This window comes from Carassius gibelio, chromosome A7 (genome assembly GCF_023724105.1).
Source record: "Carassius gibelio isolate Cgi1373 ecotype wild population from Czech Republic chromosome A7, carGib1.2-hapl.c, whole genome shotgun sequence".
Classification (NCBI taxonomy): domain Eukaryota; kingdom Metazoa; phylum Chordata; class Actinopteri; order Cypriniformes; family Cyprinidae; genus Carassius; species Carassius gibelio.
The window spans coordinates 31,328,842-31,349,759 of NC_068377.1; the positions used below are offsets into that span (position 1 = coordinate 31,328,842).

Below are 20,918 nucleotides of genomic sequence, written 5' to 3' on the forward strand. Positions count from 1 at the left end.
AATGTAATTGTATGTTAGAAACGATTAATCTATTAATTTTATCCATCCATTCATTCATGTCACATTTCTTTTAAATGTTACTACTGTCTTAATTCATCAAAAGATTTCGAATGGCATTTAAAAAAAATGTATTTAAAGCAGAGTAGTTACTAAATATCTCTTTTTTTTAACGACTAGCAAACGTCTAGTAAACGAGGTAATTTTATTTAAAAACATTATTGAGGCTTGTAGCAACAGCCTCAATATATAAATATTTGGATCAGTGAGTAACATTACATACAATGCATGTTAATGTAATTAAAATATGACTAACATTAACAATATGTAAGCTGCTCCAGGAAAATATTACATATTTAATATGTTTTTGTTCATCAGTAGTGTCAATCACTACACTATAATTTAAAATAAGACTAATGGGGTTTTAAATATGCAGAAGTATTTATGAAAATGTGATCTGATAAATCAATTAGTTCAATATAGTCTTACTACAAGATTTTATCTTGCAACACTGCAAAAATGTATATACATATTTTATTTATTATGAAAGAGTTGACATGTTTCATTACTAAAAAAATACTTTGTTAAGATAAATGTATTAATGAAAGTATATTTTAGATGCCACAATCTTTTAACATTTATTCGTTTCAAATGGTTTTAGACAAAGTACAGCGTGTAGTGTAGGACACTGCTTTGACTGCTAGTGCTATGACATGTCATACTCAGACAGTGTACACACTGCCATCACAAATTAGGAGGTGATCTCATCAGTCTGTGTCGCGGTGTCCATGAGACCTGGCTCTCTCCCCAGTCTGCGCAGCTTTAAGAGGTAATCAGAGAGGAGCGAGGAATCAGTCAGGTCCACAAACCGCTTGTAGCTGGCCTGCACCTTCTGAAAGACAGAAAGAGAGAAGGAAGCACACAAACATGCTGATTCAGTTTTAGTTCAACAGGTGCAATTAGTAAGACAGGTGGATCATCATAATGACCAAAGATGGAAACGTCCTCAAGCAAAGAGTCAAATGTCAATACTGTTATCTATTAAGACAAGGAGGAACACAGACTCATGGGGAGAAACAAACTAAGCTTAATAAGAACCAAATGTCGGAGGACTGTGCTGGCATGAGAAAAGAGAGAGTTCTGTTATTCCGTCATTTTGTTGCAGGGTGTTGCAGATGCTGGATTTGAGCGGGTCCCTTTTTTAAAGCAGTTCATTTATTCACGATGACCTCATTACAAGGGCTGACCTTAAACTCTGCTTCATACTGAATGCGCTCCCTGCAGGCCTGCTCCAGACTGTCCTGCAGCTGCTGTATCCTGGAACACACACGCAACGTCATGCACGACTTCGAAACATTATTAACAAACAAAGAAAGAAATTCGTGGAGCAACGGTGCTGATGACGACAACAAAATCTATAGGATTCTGGTAGAAAAGGGAGAAGGTAGAGGGATACAAAGAGAGAAAAAATATGAAATTTACAAAAGGCCGGAAGGAGAAAGAGAATAGCTGAGATGCATCACAACATGAAGCTGGGGTGCGCAGGAGAGTTTCATGTGTATTTTTACCAGTTTTGTAGCTTAGATATCTTCTCTTCATGTCTGTCCTGTAGGGCCTGTTTCTCTCTTTCTGCCTCCATGTGACACTCCTCACGAATACTTCTCTCAGCCTCCTGCACACACCTCCTCACACACTCCTGACACAGGCAGAGGAAGGATATGAGCGAGGTGAATGACTCACAACTCTACTTGATTCTGATTGCTTAGGTTTTAAACTTTTCATATGTTGTTTCTTCACCTATTTGCGTAGTTGATGTATTAGTTAAAACAAATCAGTAGTCGCCTAACTGTTAATTATTATTCATTGTGTTGTGTCTGATTTGCATACAACAGAACCGGGTGCAAATTTTCACTATGGCCCACGCATAATGTTATTCATTATTTACGGTTTCATTGGAATTAAATCAAATATGCTACTTTATTTTGTATGGTGTATGACTTATAGTTTATCATGTCACATAATTTAGTTGATTATTTTTTGCACTTGTTTTTACCTGGCAAACCAGCTCGTGCAAGCCCATGCATACATTTCTTCATGTGATTTTTGAGGGGATGGAAAATCAATGAATGAAAAAAATATTGTCTTCTCAATTCTCAGCCATATAAGCTAAGTCAGTGAAATGATCTGTGATTACTATTAAGTTCGACCCAACTCCTCGCGAATGCGGCATTATTTTGCGTGCACAAACATGCTTGCAGACCGCCAGCAAAACGGCCTACATTTGGCCGCTTTCCTCATCAAAATCAACGTCAAATTCAGTTTTAATACTAATACATTATTGTTAGTGTTCATCTTGTTGTTAAACCGATTGTTTTGAAGAATGTCCACGTATTTATTTATTTAAAGGGTAAGTGGAATAATGTTATAGCTGCCAGTCCTTATTGCTAATTAAATCAACTGATTATACATTATCCAGCAATTATTTTCTGTATCTTATATTTATATTACCATCAGTTGGTCACACCAGTTGGTCTCAGAAAAGTGTTGGCGAGTGAAAATCAGGCCTAAAATCATGTAAGGGATACCCGGCAATATGAGAACCACCTTAAAGACGGTCACCCCAATGTAGGTTTATCTGATTTACCTACTGTATTGTGTGAAGCAAGCATCCCACCTGTGTCTCTTCTCGTACAGTGTGTATTATTTTCTCCCTGGTCTCCTCTGCTTCTTTGTGCAGCTGGTCTTGCAGCTTCCTGCAGGCCTCCCCTACGGCTTGGACCTTGTCTTCCTCCATCTGAGCCCTCAGGCCTTCAAATTGAGCTCGGAACTGGGCCTGCAGCTCGACCTGGAGCTCTCGCCTCATTTCAGCCTCCAGCCTGTCCCTGGCTTGCAGGGCCTCTTGAAACCAGGCCTGCAGACTCTGGGGAAGAAGTGATGGACAACAGAGGGAAAGGGATTCAAGTGGATGGGGAGGACAGAGGAGAATGAATTGAAAAAGGGAGAGAAGTAGAGGAGATGAAGATGTTGGGGTGAAACCGGAAAGTGGGAGATGGAGAGGTAGAGAGAACACAAGGAAACAGAGGGCGTTAGGGAGGGAGAGAAAGAAAAGGATGGATCAGCAGTGTTGGCAGTGCAACTGTACTGGGCTTTTGAAGAGGAGAGTCATCTCTGAGTTTGGCTGTTGCTTGCTTTCCTTGGAGAGCAATTACACAAGCAATTACATCCCATTACAAAAGCTCTTCTCATTTCTCTGACACAATGGCAAAGCTTTGACTGATACTGGCATTGGAGTAGTAACCGGATCATTCATAAAATCTGACACTCGGACGCAACGAGGAGAGAAGTTGAGGATTATGCTGCTGGACACGATTAAAGAAGTTGAATAAGAAGCTGACTCTTTTTATCAGAAAGTTTTAATCAAGTCCTAATAAAATCTCTCCGAACTGCTCCCCTGGAGACTGAAATATGGATTTTTGAATTCCAGGCAACAGGGTGTTACAGTCTAATGTGTCTGTATTAATTACTTTTTCAACATGGTTCACTTAAGGATTGCAAATATTCACCTCCTCTTGGAGTTTAAGGGCAGCATGTTTCTCCTTCTGCGCCAGCTGCTTAAATTCCTCCATGGCGGGGACATCAGGTTGCTCTCGTTCAGTAGCAGGCCGTGGATTGACCAAGCTTGGAGCCAGTTTTAGGTGGTCATCTGTTCTAACACGGGAAGATGACCATGGACATAACTGTTCTCCTAGTTCTGAAAGAAGTGGTTTTGGCATGGGAGTCAGTGGTTGATGCAGGTGGCAACTGATCACAATCATAAAAATTACATGTGGCTGTTAAATATTATATGTTATAATGAAAGCTCGTATGCATGTCACATGAGGAAATGTCTCAGATGCACATAGGAAAGAAAAAACATAAATGTTATCTCTAATATCTCACTCGTTTATCTTGGACACTGACAAGATTTAATGGAGAGCAAATGAAAACTTTGGTGTAAGTCTTTCCACATGTTCCTCCTGTGGACAAAGACCCACTTCTAGACCCCTCCTTCTAGAGTTTCAGAAAGAAAAGTTTCAGACTGTGCTCAGATTTTCCAAGTTACCGAAGTCAGCAATCTAATGAGATTTTTCCAAATATTTCTCATCAAGTTCTTACAAGACTAAAGAATGTTAGAATTTCTGTCCACATTCATTTACAGTGCAGTTCTATTCACGCAATGACAAAAACTGTACTATTTGAGTATACTTTAAATTTAAGGAATTTTAGAAGAAAAATTACTTACATACTTACAAGTCACAATTAATATATAAAAGAAACTAAACCAAAGCTGTATTATAAGGACAGTTCACCCAGAAATAAAGTGTCACTTCATTCCAAACCTGCACGATTTTCTTTCTTTCATGAAATATTAAAGAACATATGTTTTTGAAAAAAAAAAAAAAATTCCATTCACACAATGAAAGTCAATTGTCCACTTTTGTTTTGCTGTTGAACAACAAAGTCATCCAAGTTGAGGCTCAATAGAATTCAATTTTTTGGCAGAAATATTCCTTTAAGACTTTGAGTAAAATGTCTTTTTGACTTATAAAAGAGCAGCTTCTAAGCAAGTAGGCTTTCCTTTGGGTGAATATATATATATTTTTGACCCTCTATTTGTACATTTCTCTATATGTGAGACTAAAGTCCAGCAGACATTGCGGTAGTAAATGCCAGAGTCATTAGGCTGGATGTAGGGAGATTGATTGCACTGTGCTTTGCTCTAGTTGTCCAAGGCAGAAAATGTGCTGTGCTGCCCTTCGGAAAGAATTCAGGTTACACTACTGGAGGAGATCCTAGATGTGTTCTGGTTCGAACTAATGTCGGCTTGAAGAGACATACGTTTGTGTAGTATTAAGGCTACACTCACCCAGAATGTGTGTGTGGAGCACTCTCTGTGTGCTTAGAGTCGTCCTGTTCACCATCTTCTCGAGAGACCTTGTGTCCCACATTTTGCCTTCACAAACACTGCACCTTGGTCTGCACAGAAGCACCAGAGTTTGGCTCTTAAAAACTCACAATTTCCTGCCCTCCACCACGTCTCGTTTTCTTTTGGGATTTGTCTTTTCTCTCAGCCTTTGACTAGCTGATGGTCGCTTGGCAACATGGACAACAAAACAACAGACTGTGCTGCTTAGCATTCAAGAATGATTTGATCCAAGAGATTTGAGACAAGATGCCTGCCAGCGTGTGTGTGTATGGGTGTGTGTTTGATTGTGTGGAAGTGTTTTATGAGCAGCCTCCCACTGCGTTAGTCATTTGAGATGTTTTGCTTCAGGGTTCATGCTCATTTGTGGGTCACATTTTGTGCAATCTAAAGAGCCCAAAATGGAATATAATGGCCAAAAAGGAAGCTCACAGATATTTTGAAGCCATAACATATAAGAAGATGTGACAGAAATACTTTGAAACACTAAATCAAATAAAAAAATCAATCCAAAAGCTAAACATCCATTAAAACAAACATTATTTTTAATAGTAATATATTAAAATAAAATGAAACTAGTTTTAATTTTCCTAAAAACAATATAACTGTTGCTTGCCCATGCAAAAGTTTCTGCCATGAGCCATGATGCTATCTGTCCCTACGGGAAATGCCCACTGGAGTGCCACAGGGCTCTGTACTTTGCACTTTAATTTTCCAATTAAATAAAATCAGTTATCGTCACCTCTAAAAACTAGGCATCCTCATGAATCACTGCATATCTAATAAGTATTCATGTCTGGATGAATGCTCATCATGTTAAGCTGAATTTAAATATAAAATTAAAAAAAAGAAGCCCTGTAGGAACAAGCTTTGCCAAGATCTCATTGTTCTCAGTTCTTTTCACCCACACACAAAGCAAAGAACCACACATCACACTCAACACTCAACAACTGCCTGTCACTGCACCCACATACAAGTGACATTTATGCTGTATACAATACAGTTTCAAAGCTGCTTCAAAGTAATAAACCGCAAAATAACAGACACACATTTCTTTAAATATGAGAGAAAGCTGTAAAAATAAAGACAAGGATTATTATGGATTGCAAGTCACTTCAGTTCAAAAGCTGTCAATGTTGCAAAATCAATCCATAATGAAACAAATTTGATTCTGCTGTAAAGAGCTGGCTTATACATGGCTAACCATAAACATCAGATTCGTCCAACAAAACATCGGCCATGCCACCTGGGACCATGTCGCACCTTAACTTTGTCTTCAGATGCAGACTCTTGGAGCTGAAGCACTTTTTGTAAGTTGATATCTGAATAGTTTTAAATGGTTTTTAGTATGGTGCAATACAAAGCTCTTAAGAAAATACCTAAAAAATGCTTAAGGATTTGCACCATGGAACATCCTTACAAAATTCTTAGAACTTTCAAAAACTTTCTCACATATTTTCTTAAGACAACTTCTGTGAATCAGGCCCATGATTGCTTTGAAAATCTGCATATAATTAATGTACCCAGGACAATTACACATAGTTACACACCTAAGCATGAGCAATAGTAATAGTGATTACTATTGGCTTTGCAAACACCATTAATTACAGAAACACAATGACATTTTTTATGTAAACATGTTTATTAATATTTTCAGCCACAGTGATCTACCTGTTGTATATAGTTCCTCCAAGTAGAAAGAACCACAAGCAGATCTGAATGATGTGGTTTACAATCCAGAGAAACTGTACAAAAAAGATCTGTATTATGTATTTGTACAAACAACTGAAGCTTTCAGCAGTGAATGTAATATGATATTCAGCAATCTGACTAGAGCATGTTTGGCAAGCCTGAAACATTCAAACCCACTGCTTTAAAGAGTAAATTACAGGCACAAAGCGCACGCGCGCACACACACACACACACACACACACACACAAATTAAAGCTGTAAAAAGTGCACATTTGTAAAAACGTACACCATTGTATCAAGATTACAGCTAAAATAGAATATGTAAAGGCTCTCTCTCTCTCTCAGACACATCCACAAACAAACATAAACACAGGTTATTATAAAAAAAAATGTGCAGCCTCAGCTAAAGCAATTAGGTCCATTGAAAGACAGGAAACCAACTACATTCACACACAATAAAGCAGATTACTGGCTTACAAAAATATATTCACAGTTGCCCACTGCAGCTCTATGGCCCATTTAACATAAGATAAACCGTCTCAGTCCATCACACATAGCCTTCCCATAGACAAAAAGGGATTAAACCTGCTCCTGAAATAACTGCACCATGTTCACTGACAGTCCTCAAAGTAAATCCAAGACAAGACTCAAAGTGTTTATTGAAAACCGTCTTTACATGGTGAAAGAAAAACAAACCAATGCAACTTGGAAAATAGGCTGCACTGCTATTTCGGAAACCTGAGAGGCATAACACTCCAGCAAAGACAGAGCATCCTGAAAGCTTTGCTGGTAAACAACCTAAACATCATTTTGGGGCCTGTCCAAAGAAAATGACTGAATCTATGAATGAATTATTCATATTCCAGATCAGTGTTCCAGGTGATCTGAATTGTAATATGCTGTCAGAAAGGGTTTAAATTCAATGGCTTTTGGAGGACTTCAGTCTAGACTTTCTAGACATTCATGGAAAGAGGTTTACAAACCCAGCAACATGCCCCCCCCCCTTTTTTTTGCCAAAAAATTTGGGATTTAAAAAGGGACTATTCTACAGTTAAAATTGATACTACCCTTCACCTAAACGAACAGTATTACAGGTTTGGCAGTATATTATGGGTCGTCATCACTACAGTTTTACAAATTAAAAGTTCTAGCTCTTAATAACTTCTGACTCCTCCTCCTGCCCCCTCTCATTGGTTGAGCCCAATGGGCCGGCCCACCACAGCACCAGAGCATTGTCCTGTCGTACGCCGTTGGATGACATCACATTCCCCTCGTCTGAATCGGACTCTGAGTCCTCGCTGTCAGACGGCCAACAGAACTTACGTTGACCACTGGATGAGGCCACCAATGGCATGAAAGGGTGCACACTGTTGAAATGAGAGAGTAAGAAAAGGAAGCAAGTAAAATGAGCAATATTTACTTATTGGCATTCATCTATTTTGCAGATGTTTACATTTCAGTTGTGTTACAGGTGCGATGCCATCACCTGCAACCTCTGGCAAACATATTAAACATAGCCCTATTGACAGTATCTGAGTCATCCTTCAAGTAGGGGCACATCTTAAAAAAAGGCAATTATTATTTTATGTAATATTTACATGTTCATTTAAAACACAAATTGGATTTACACTAGCGTTCAAACATTTGGTGTCAGTACGATTTTTCTTTTTTGAAATAAATGCTTTTAGTCAGCAAAGATGCATTTAATTGATCAAAAGTATCAAAGACTGTTACAGAAGAGATCAAGCAAATGTTCTTCTTTTTAAACTTTCCACTCCAAATCACAAAATATTAATATTTTTCAATACTGAAAATAATAAGAATATCATTACAATTTCTAAAGGATCATGTGACACTGAAGACTGGAGTAAAGGAGAACATTTAATTTAAACCGTAATAATATTTGACCAAATTAATGCAGCCACGGTGAAAAAAAAAACTTACTGACCTCAATTTTGTTTCTCCAACAGTAGTGCATTGATACAACATAAACTGATAATATGATTTTTAAGTAGAAATTACAAATGATAATTTCCATAATTTTAATAAGCATATTTCAGAAGACACAAAAGGCTGGATAGGGGACAAACCCAAGAGAAATGCTGCTGCAAACAACCTTTCAGTACTCCTTTAATTAGGAAAATGAGTTAAAGAGCTACAATAAAAGGTGATTATTGATAAAAGCCATGATTTTTAAGAGTTCATGACATTTACATTTTATAAATCACTTTAAGTTTTTATATTTCCAACATTTTATTTAAATTATACTAATTATACCTGATGCCATTAGCACAATCGGTGTGTGCCTGAAACTGTAGCAGTGGCGGTAGTGGCTCCTCATTCCCATCAGGTGGCGGTGTGAGGGTGTCCCACACTGACACCACACCATCTGTGTCCCCACTCAGAAGATATCGGCCAGATCTATTTCAGACCCACAAATATCAACATAAGCAAAACATAAATGGGTCTAAAACACTGTTGTATTTAATAAAACTGTGTATCTTTATCTTACTGGTCCAGGTCAAAGTAGATCCGCTGGTTTGTGCCGACGTTCCTGTGCATGGAGAACAGAACTTGTCCCGGATCTCTGAGGTCCCAGCACAGGATCTCTGAATCCTGAAAGCAGGAATGTATAACATTAGCTAGAGAATCCAAGACTTGCAACATATAACAGTGTTTTCTAATTGGTGGATGTATCTGTCATAGTGAACTAGGCAAAGTAAACCTGTGAGGTACAGAAGTACAGTACATATGAGCCCCCTGACCTTGCGACCACCCGTGTACATGTGATAGCCGTTGGGTGAGAACAGCAGGTGTGTAAGGCCTCCGCGGTGTCGAGCGGGCAGCAGAGTCAGCAGAGAACCGTCCTCACAGGAGTAAAGGCCGGCCGAACGAGAGTATGACCCACAGGCGTACATAGAGTGGCACGAACTGAAGGCAATACAGGAGATAATGCCTGTCTGACCCTGTTTCTTGTCTTAAAAGGAGAATGAGGAGGTGTAAAATGAAAGGAAGTAAAACAGGAACAAAAGTTAATTGTAATTAGTTTGGTTTCATATTAAAAATCCATGAAGAATCACTGAATAATGAGAAACTACGGAGCCAAGTGTCCAGACGAGGAAGAAGCTGACTTTAAGAAGTCAAACAACACAACTTTAAACATTGATAGAGTTCAACTGATGTGCGATCACAGGTGTTCACTACTGTTCAAAAGTTTGAAGATTCTTTCATGTTTTTGAAAGAAGTCTCATTTTCACCAAACCTGCATTTATTTGATAGCATGTTTTTTTTAAACATAAATATCGTAAGACATTATTACAATTTAAAATAGCAGTTTTCTATTTTAATATATTAAAAAATGTCATTTATTCCTGTAATGCAAATCTGAATTTTCAGCATTATGCATGTATATCAGCTGCTTCATGACTACATGTTATGTGGCTCATCCAATGAAAACATAAAGATGAAAGTATATTAACCATCTTACAATATCAGTTTGAGTGTTTTTTTTTCTCTCTTTTACATATTTTGAAAATCAATCAAATCAGATATTTTATGAAAAAGAAAATGTCTCTTCATTTGCATTATGATTAAAAACTGAACATGATATAATATAATATAATGTAATGTAATAGGCAGCATCTTTCAACCCTTCATCAGTCTGAACAAAGATCTTTAATGTCACATCCAGACCAATAATTACAATAACAGTCTTGAAACACCATGAATGAGTCAGCCACTGCAAACATCCTAAGATAATTATATCCACAGCTACTGTCTAGATCAGAGCCACGCATGCCATGCTAGCTTAATCAAGCCAAATATGTGTTTCCCGCCATGAATGTGTTTGGAACGAATCCACCCAAGCAAACAAAAAGAAATTAAATAGGATTACAGGCATTCCTCACCTATGCCAGCCAGCCGTCTTAATGACCTCGATTAAGAACCATTTGAAGAGCAAGCGTGATTAATAAAGCGGTTATTCCTCAACAAGAGGGACCCTCACCCGTTGTGGGCCTCTGCTCGCAGTCTCTCCCAGGACGGTCGGTGTGGAAGACCCTGACTATTTTGTCAAAGCCGCAGTAGAGCTGAGAGCCGTCAGGAGAGAAACACAGTGAATGGGCCGCTGTCAGCTCATCCAGATGGTTGTAGGGCCGAAAAGACGCTCGGAGGTCCCCGTAAAACGCATCCCATATGTGGACAGGGTTGTCCCGGCTACTGCTGGCAATGCTGAAGGAGAAAGAAAAGAATGAAGGAAACTGGAATATATTGCAAAATCTTAAAACTTCACCCACCCCACCAAAAAATCTATTGTTTTAGGAAAAACAAGAGATTGCAACATCAGACCTGACAGTCAGACTGGCTTTCTTTCAAACTCGCAACACAAAAGACCCATTCACAACAGATAATCTTACAAATGAAGAGCTAAACCATTTGAAATGAAAGACGGCGTCATCTGCTAGATAAAAGAATAAGGCATACGAGTATGTGGTTTATAAACCATCTGATCGGTTTGGCATGGAACAAAATGCAAGTTCTCATACGAATACCTGAGATCATGCAAAGTTTAAATACTCTCATGAACATATTGCGGATGCTATGATTTTACAGAAACACTGATAAATTACAGTGATGGTTTTTCACCAAATTTGCAGCTTGTTTTGAAAGTAACTTCTGTGTGCTGTGCTTTAGGTCACAACATTATCGACAACAGACCTCTTGTGTCTATATTTTGCTAATGTGACCACACATTTAAGGAAGAATAAGTCCATTCATATCATATTCCCGATCGTAGGGATTCCTGTTGAAATGACTAGATTTTTTTATTAAATAGATATTTATTAAATGATCTCTGCTTGTGTTTCACAGTTCAAAATCAAATGCGTTTGGAATGACAAGAGGGTGTGTAAATGATGTCTGAACTTCTATTTTTGGGTGAACCATGCTCTTAAGTACAGATCTGATGTTCTGTCCCAACAGGAGGCCAACACAGTTTAAAAGTGTATAATGAGAAACCACCACATGCCTGGAGTCGAGATGGAGGAAGTAAATGACCTGAATACTAAGCATCTCCCCTGGAGGGAACAACCAATGATAAGTCAGAGATAATGATCAACCCCTACTGACATTCAAGCTGCTCTTCAGCCAATGACAGCAGTCAGAACATCACGCTACGAATGCCTGGAAGAGCTTTACACGAAAACTGCTGCGTTTCACGATGCTACAGTTATACCTGTAAACAATATCACTGCCACCAGGCAGAAGATGACACATTGTTACTGAGCACGTCTCATCTGACTGCCTTAACCTCATCCTCTTCATCTTCATGAGTTCTTTATCAAGTTTACAGTTTCGTCCTTGACCCACAACTTGTCATTCCTTTCTTTTCTTTGTCATTTTCAATCGCTGCAGGGCGGTTGCTGTAATGCCAAACAACGTTTGATCAGAACTGATGCTGCGTGTGGGTGCCACAGTCAACGAGCCCTCGATAGTAACCTGCTGCAGCTATACGTGACGACACAAAAAACATAACCATCAAAGACAACATCATTAAACGAGAACTGAAGTGACAGAGGACTGGAGAGGAAGAACAGGAGACCACTTACACCCTCCCTAAACAATTCCAGCACTACTTTCAGTTTACTCTAACACACACACACACACACAACAGTGTTATATAAAGAGAGAGAGACAGGGCTGGGAAAAATAACACGTTAATCTCTGTGAAATTATTAATGCAGCATCAATTTTCACTTCCTGAAGTAGCTATGCTAATGTCTTTTTCCCCACAACCATTCTCTTGAGCAACAATAAACGATCACACTTGTATTAATTGAGAAAATGAAATGTGCAAAATAAATTAATGGCAAAAATTAACTGACAGCTTAAACAAAGAGCTGACAGAACACTGGGTTATACTGGGTTTGTGTGGATATTGTTTTAAGTTCACTTAAAAGTTATGAATTTATGTTCTGCTTATGTTAATGATAAATAAAACATCTGATAATTTGCAGTTTAGGCCTGATTTTCAATTACACTGTAATGTTGAATGCTATAAAGATTCAGTTCATTCACATTTTTATTATTAACAACATTAAGCAACATTTTTCCGATCTTCTATTGTCCCGTTTTGGTGAGCCTGTGTGAATTGTATCCTCTGTTTCCTGTTTGTGTGGTCTTCTGCTGCTGTAGCCCATCTGCTTCAGGGTTCGATGTGTTGTGCGTTCAGAGATGCTCTTCTGCATACCTTGATTATTGAAGTGTTTATTTGAGTTACTGTTGCCTTTCGATCATTTCTAACCAGTCTGCCCTTTCTCCTCTGACCTCTGATATCAACGAGGCATTTTCTTCCACACAACTGTCGCTCACTGGATATTTTCTCTGTTTTGGACCATTCTGTGTAAACCCTAGAGATGGTTGTATGTGTAAATCCCAGTAGATCAGCACTTTTTTTAAATACTCAGACCAGCCCTTCTGGCACCAACAACCATGCCATGTTTAAAGTCACTTAAATCCCCTTTCTGCCCCATTCTGATGCTCGGTTTGAACTTCAGCATGTCTTCTTCACCACATCTAGATGCCTAAATGCATCAAGTTGCTGCCATGTGATAGGCTGATTAGCAATTTGTGTTACCAAGCAACTGAAGTTCAGTTGTACCTAATAAAGTGGCTGGTGAGTGTGTGTGTGTGTGTGTGTGTGTGTGTGTGTGTATACATATATATATATATATATATACATATATACATGTATACATATATACATATACATATATACATATATATACATATATATATATATATATATATATATATATATATATATATATATATAAGATATTTCAGAGCCAGAACTAATTTTTTTTTCACAGAAGGTACAGAAACAAGAAGGGCATGTGAGCAGACTCAAATACAAGCCTTGAAATTTTCATTCTGGGCTGAATCCAACAATCTCTGCCAGAGGAGGAGACAAGGCTCATCAGCACTGATCATAACAGAAGGGAAACAAAGCAATGCTGATCCAGAACAATAGCAGCTTAATTAAACAAAACACAATCTCTTTAAAGACATGCCATGTCTCTGGAAACAATTAACTGGGTCACTTTCTAATGCAGACAATGGAGACTGTAAAAATGTGCGTTTGGACATCGGTGATTGAAACATGACCATTTGTGTTCTTTATCAGCAGCACTGCTGGACGGATAATGGCCTACAGTTTGTTCTGCTTTCTTTCTTGGCTGCTAGCTTTCAGAACATCTCTTGAGATAGAAAATGAGCACTAATAATGAGGCTTTCAGTCCACCCAGTAAACACAGTCCTTCACATTCCACACACAAACCACAATGACAGTGATTCTCAAAAGAGCCGAATTAATGGAAAAGCCTGTTCTTAACACTCTTAATTAACCCGAAGACAACAGACATTATAGAAAATATTAGAAAACTGATATTTTGTAAATAAATACACTACAGGTGAAACTTTTTTTTAAAATTAATTAAATCTTTTAGTAAGAAACAACGCACTAAATTGATGAAAAGAAAAAGTATAATAAAATAAGTTTATATTGTTACAAAAACATTCGACTTCAAATAAATTCTGCTCTTTTTAACTTTTTATTCATCAAAGAATCTTGACTAAAACATCCACAAAATGATATTATATTAGCACTGTACGATGATTTCAGAAGGATCATGTGACACTGAAGACCGGAGTAATGGCTGCGGAAAATTACACTTTAAAATATATATAAAAAAGTTAAATATAATAAAATATAGATAATAAAAATATAAAATTGTTATTTTAAATTGTAATCATTTCACAACATTGCAGATTTCAAATCAGATAAATGCAGCCTTAATTCGCCTTTTAAGAACTTTTGAATGATTGAATATATATATATATATATATATATATATATATATATATATATACATACATACATACATACATATATACATATACACACACACACACAAATATAAGTGTATGTGTGTATAAATCAAACACATATCACACACATATACATACATAAATATGACCTGTTTGATGCTTTTAACTGTTGATTTAGGAGAGCTTAAAATGGGACAGACAGGAAAACTTACAAACATGTGTCTGGGTCCATAGAAGTCATCTTGGGGAACCAGCAGTAGTCATAGATGGTGTCTCCTTCTGTCATCTTCAGCACTGGACTCTGAGAGCACACAAACAGAAGCAACACCATTATGGTCCCACATCCTGCTTCCAGCAAATCAGATTTATATGTGTATAAGCATATCAAGGGTTTGGAAGTAAAAAATGTATCCTTTCACTCCAGAATTTAAAAAAAGGAGAAGCCAACATTAAGTAAAATCCATATTTAAATTTTGTCACGAGACATTTATCATCTTGAACACTGGCCTAAAGTCATACAAAGGAAACTGATCTCAGCTTAGTATTTTCTACTTGTACAGATAAATGTGATATGATAATTCTAAAAGAGGCTGACCATCTCAGAGAGCATGTCCCAGTGGCTGCTGTACAGCTCAGGCGGGAGGTTATACACACGAAGAATGTTATCAGCGCTGTTTGAGACAATGCAGGAACCATCCGGAGCCCTGCAGAGAGACGTCATGAAGAGAGATAGATGGTGCATTAGCATCTCTGTGAAACAGTTTATACTCTACAGCTATCAGAAACAGCTTGCTTTCATCAGCGATCACCATTTGCAGCCTCTGAGGTAATTCTCAGCGGTGTGGGTGTACTCGGCCCAGGAGCCCGTCAGCATCTGAGGGTTCTGGCTAAAGTCGAGGCTTGGACTGTGAACACAGCAAAGAGACAGCATACACTGACTGACTGAAAATATCCCTGTGCCACTGCAACACATTTGTTCCCACCATATTTCCTTTCACGGCAAATTAAGAGGAGCGGTACACTTACTAGCGCTGCGCAGCAGAGTTGTCTTCTGAATTGTTCTTCTCAGGCTCATTTGCTCCGTCCTCTTCATCTAATCCATGCGTTTCGCTGTTCTCTGCTCCGTTTTGATGCCATTCCACGTCTCCTTCGACTTCCTCAGGTCCCACAGCCTGTCCTGATTCATCAGTCTGATGACAGGCAACTGACAGAAACAAATTAACATGGACACCTTAGGTGACAAGTAAACTAAGACACTTAAGTGCTTGTATTTACAGAATTTAGAACATTTTGTTATTTTTTTGTGCATTTGAAATGGACTTTAAAGCAACACTACTCGCTCATTATATACATTTTGCACATTTTGAACACAGAAAAAGTTCAATAGTGTTGCTTAAATTGGGAAAAGAGGAATATTGTCAGCAATAATTTGAAGGCAAAAATCATCTCTATTTGTATAACATGGCAACATTTACTCACCTCGTACTAAACACACGACTTCCTTCTTCCATAGATAAGAAAATTAAGTATGTTGCTCTATGTAGTTTAATGGTCGCAACAATTCAAATACATGGGAACTGTGGCTTTTAAGCTTCAAAAGTATCACAAAATATTATACTATGGTGTGTATAGAAAAAGTCTTCTCTGAAGCTGCAAAACTCCATTCCTCATTCATTGTTACTGTATGGAAAAAAGTGACCAATACATTTCAGTCTTACTGGTTTACAACTGGTCTTCATTTTTTCTTTTTTATCTAATCACATTTTTGTTTTTGTATGAACTAATCCTTTAAATATATTTAATATGCACAATATAGTAAGAACACTTAACATACAGAACATCATGATGTATTTTTTTATTTTTGATGTGACAAAATGTATATTTTTGTGTCAAGTATCTGATGTCCAAATCTTAATTTATAGTATTTCAATTTTTTTCCTTTAACACCTTACAAATTCAATTACCGTATTTTCAGACTATAAGTCGCACCTGAGTATAAGTCGCATCAGTCCAAAAATAGGTCATGATGAGGAAAAAATACATATATAAGTCGCACTGGACTATTAGTCGCATTTATTTAGAACCAAGTACCAAGAGAAAACATTACCGCCAGAGGGCGCTCTCTGCTGCACAGTGTAGGCTACAGCGCCCTCTCGCGGCTGGAGACGGTAATGTTTTCTCTTGGTTCATTTCTCTCGGTTCATATCAAATTAATTTTGATAAATAAGTCGCACCCGACTATAAGTCACAGGACCAGCCAAACTATGAAAAAAAGTGCGACTTATAGTCCGGAAAATATGGTAAATAAACACGACATAAGCCAAATATTATTTTGTATGTTTGTAATAGGGTCAGAATACAATTTATTGAAGCACTATTCTCTACTTTAAAGTGTATTACTTGCTACTTTAATGTTACTTGACAGTTATACTGAACAAGTGAGCGACATTCAATGGCATACACATGTGACGAACCATTAAAAAAAAGAAGAAGAACTCTGAACAGTATAATCACATTTCATTTCAGAGCCAAGAAAAATAACGTCATCCAAATTTATGGAAGGAACCAGCAGTTCACTCACAGAGAGCTGCTTCACTATAAAATTAGATGCATATGAAAGACTAAAGCACAAAATCCATGTAATTCTTCAAATATGGCAGCAAGAGTACCACATATGGAGTTTATATCACATATTAAGACATCAGAAGGGCATACTGACAGTGTGCCAAACAAGATGCTGTAGATCAGACGTTAGAAAGTGCTTGTTAAAAAAAGACAAAGGCTCACCTTCCTCTAAAGTCCCAGCAACACCTTGGCTCTCACAGGTGTCCACTGAAGGCACCACAGGCGTCTGTATCATGTGTAAATCAAGACCTACATCTTCCTGCTCCAGTCGAGGCTGTTTTGCTGCTGGTGGTGCTTCCTCTTCTCCGTCCACCTCTCCCTGATGAGAAGCCTCATCATGAGGAGGTTCTCCATCAGCTTCTGCATCCTGTCCTGCACCACCATCACTGCTCTGAGCTGCACCGGACATCCTGGTCACAGAGGTATCTATATGTTCAGTGGCCTGTGGAACATGCACAATTTATATCAGGTACAGATTATATACACTGGCAGTGATATACATAAGCATACACATTCAAAGTTATCTGATTACAGTATAAAAGAAGATATAAACCGTATTTTCCGGACTATAAGTCACACTTTTTTTCATAGTTTGGCTGGTACTGTGACTTATAATCAGGTGCGACTTATCAAAATTAATTTGACATGAACCGAGAGAAATTAACTAACAGAAAACATTACCGTCTACAGCCACGAGAGGGCGCTCTATGGTGCTCAGTGCTCCTGTAGCCTACACTAATCAGCATAGAGCGCCCTCTCGCGGCTGTAGACGGTAATGTTTTCTCTTGGTTCTTTGGTCTAAATCAGTGGTTCCCAAACTGGGGTGCACGCACCCCTAGTGGTGCGCAGACTGACCACCGGGGGTGCGCGATAGAATGTTTGTAATGGCGGGGGAAAAGATTGTCTCTTTATTATTTTTATGTATTTAACTGAGGTGAACTTCACATGCGAAAGTTTTATTAAGAAATAAAATTACACATTCCAAGCTATAAATTACTCATGATTTAATTTCATTTTACAAACACATCTGTCACAATAGCCCCACCCTGTTCATATTATGCGATAACTGATCATTCGTACATTTATTTTTCACTTACTACATTAATCAAAATGGACACCTGGTTAAAAACAGGCACTTTAAAGAAATCAAGGGAGAAATATTTTGCATTTATAACAGATTTCTTTGTTTTCTAATTTAAAGTAAATATTTGTATTTAGTTATTGCAAATAAAAATGTGAAGTTTAAGCGGAATATTTATATTTAATTATTGCAGTTAAAAATGTAAAGTTTAACCAGAGTAAGGTGTTGGGGGGAGCTTGACAGGTGTCAAACTCTAGAAAGGGGTGCATGCTGCAAAAAGTTTGGGAACAACTGGTCTAAATAAATGCGACTTATATAAGTTTTTATTCCCTGGTCATGACTTATTTTTGGACTGATGCGACTTATACTCCGGTGCGACTTATAGTCCGAAAAATACGGAAGTAGTTTTACAGTAATGTATATTATTTATATTACAAAAGAGTTAAAACAGTGACATTGCGTATAATAAAAGGAAACTCATTTATGAAGCCCATGAATTCCAACTGAAATAACAGTTTCTGCTATATGCATATCAAAGTTTCAAAAGAAACTAGGAAGAAAATACTACGTTAGGAATCCTTTCCCTTTTGAAATCAAAGTACTTTATCGTTTCTAAATTATAACGAGGCAGGAACTTCTCAGAATTTTCTTTTACTGTTTTAGAATACATATAATCAGGTTTACAAAAATACTTAGGCCTAATATATATATATATATATATATATATATATATATATATATATATATATATATATATATATATATATATATTTTTTTTTTTTTTTACTGCCAAAATGCATTTAATATGAACAATATACATGCATTGTTGACTATAAGTTTAAATAAGTAAACAACTTATGTATTAATAATGCATCATTTCACATATAACCTATACAAGAAAAAAAAAAGTTACCTCCAAAACCACAACTGCTAAATTATAATTACAATTGGTACTGTCCTGATAATTCTAATAGACATGTTCTTATATATGCTAAAAACACATCTCTTCCATCTTTATTTCAGCCTTTAGCTCGATCAGTCCATTTTAATTTTATTCTTTAAAAAACACCCCCCTTTTAGACTTGCACTCTATTTATTAACTACCATCTTGTTTTCTTAAAAAATAAACTAACAATAGCTTCTCTAATCTTTTTGTATTCTATTTGTTTTCTTTTTTATTTATTAAACAATGAACAAAAGCAAAAAAGGCATTAACACTAGCCTGCTCTATTCTTTTCCTATTCTATCTTTTTTTTTTCGTTTTATTTTTATTGTATGATTTAAAAAAATAAAATAAAATAAAACCTTGCTACCTGTACTGCATTAAGTAAACTGAGACGTGTCATAGCACTTGCATATTATTGTTCTTTTGTTGATTTTGATTGCCTCCATTGAACTCAAATGTGAGTCGCTTTGGAATGCGTCTGCTCAATAACCAAACGTATATAAATTTATGAAATGTATGTGTGTGTGTGTGTGGTGTGTATAAGTTGTCAGGTCTTCAGGGTTGTGTTCTTAAAATTACGAATATTTTCCAGTGTACAACAGCAATAGAACTCGTACAGCCAAAAAAAAAAAACACACACAAAAAAGACCACTCTACCTGTTTTTTCTTTGATTCGTATCAGTCGTGTTGTGCTCTTACAAATCAGACAAAATTCCTCAGTGTATGTGTTTTACTAGGTTCAGAAGACAATTTCGGAGCATCTCAACTACAAACGCATTGCGCTGAAACCATGGACTGTATGAAACCTACAATACACACAAGAACTCATGCGTCGTGTTTATAAGCACAGAGCGCCGCCATGCCTGCTTTGCGAGGTCACCTGACTCTCGCGATATTTGCGAGACAATCTCAGGAAAGAGTTCAGGAACCGTAGTTTATATAAATTCTCATTGATTAACAACATTGACCTCAAATAATTGTGTGCCACCCGCATTGCAGCATCTTGTTAATGGTATAAAAACTTATTATTTACTTATACTTGATTATATATTCCGTTTTTGTCTATCATTGATTTTCACACATAATTTGGACAATTGTAAATAATTACGTTGTGTGAGTCTCTACCATTAAATCCTTACCATGTTTGTTCAGCATTTGGTTTCTGTACTTCATTTGGCTGATAAGTACTGATAACAAGTAGACAATGAAACCTTATTTATGACAATACCTTTGTACATACTTTATAAAATCTGTTTTAAATGCATAACAGAAAATGTCACAAGAATGATAAACCATCAACACACTGTAGACAGTAAGTACTGCGAAGAACGTTGACTGCATTTTTAAAAATTAAGATTTTATGCTTCTGACAAACATTTCTGATGATCATTTCTACATGTTCTTAGATGTGTAACATGATATGTCAAATCAAAGGACTCCACAAACTAGTGTGGCATCATTTTGTGCCTGTCACAGTTGTCTAAAATATTATTTGTGAACGCGGATCCAATCCGAGGAACATAAGTTTAACAGAAGAATTTAAAATGAAGTGAAAATATTCCTTTGGCCTGATATGAGAAGCAGCGTAAGGCCATAAAAACCTCAATGGCAGTGATTCTCAACTCTGATCCTCAAAGTAAATTTCCTACAGAATTAAGACCCAACATTGATCAAACTAACTGTAACTTTGTAGTAATCTTAGATCTTGATTTGCATGTTCAGGTGTA

At 37.1% G+C, this 20,918-nt stretch overlaps 2 protein-coding genes across 3 annotated transcripts; both read right to left on the minus strand.

The window, feature by feature from the left end:
* Nucleotides 1-419: 419 nt before the first annotated feature.
* On the minus strand, nt 420-6,019 carry LOC128016335 (uncharacterized). The gene is made up of 6 exons (XM_052600821.1): nt 4,904-6,019; nt 3,561-3,748; nt 2,672-2,917; nt 1,566-1,693; nt 1,245-1,314; nt 420-889 (listed from the first exon to the last, which is right to left on the minus strand). Exons 1-6 carry the CDS (start codon nt 4,983-4,985, stop codon nt 749-751), a joined length of 855 nt encoding a protein of 284 aa, XP_052456781.1. The 5' UTR covers nt 4,986-6,019; the 3' UTR covers nt 420-748.
* Nucleotides 6,020-7,286: 1,267 nt separating this feature from the next.
* LOC128017197 (telomerase Cajal body protein 1) lies at nt 7,287-20,102 on the minus strand. Of its 2 annotated transcripts, none has more exons than XM_052602456.1 (11): nt 19,849-20,102; nt 17,327-17,606; nt 15,566-15,743; nt 15,349-15,444; nt 15,135-15,243; nt 14,752-14,840; nt 10,659-10,882; nt 9,418-9,629; nt 9,165-9,268; nt 8,930-9,073; nt 7,287-8,019 (listed from the first exon to the last, which is right to left on the minus strand). In XM_052602456.1, exons 2-11 carry the CDS (start codon nt 17,571-17,573, stop codon nt 7,800-7,802), a joined length of 1,623 nt encoding a protein of 540 aa, XP_052458416.1. In that variant the 5' UTR covers nt 17,574-17,606; nt 19,849-20,102; the 3' UTR covers nt 7,287-7,799. The 2 variants fall into 2 exon arrangements, with proteins under 2 accessions (XP_052458416.1, XP_052458417.1); XM_052602457.1 differs by having other exon boundaries at nt 17,327-17,574; nt 19,849-20,074.
* Between the last annotated feature and the right edge of the window lie 816 nt (nt 20,103-20,918).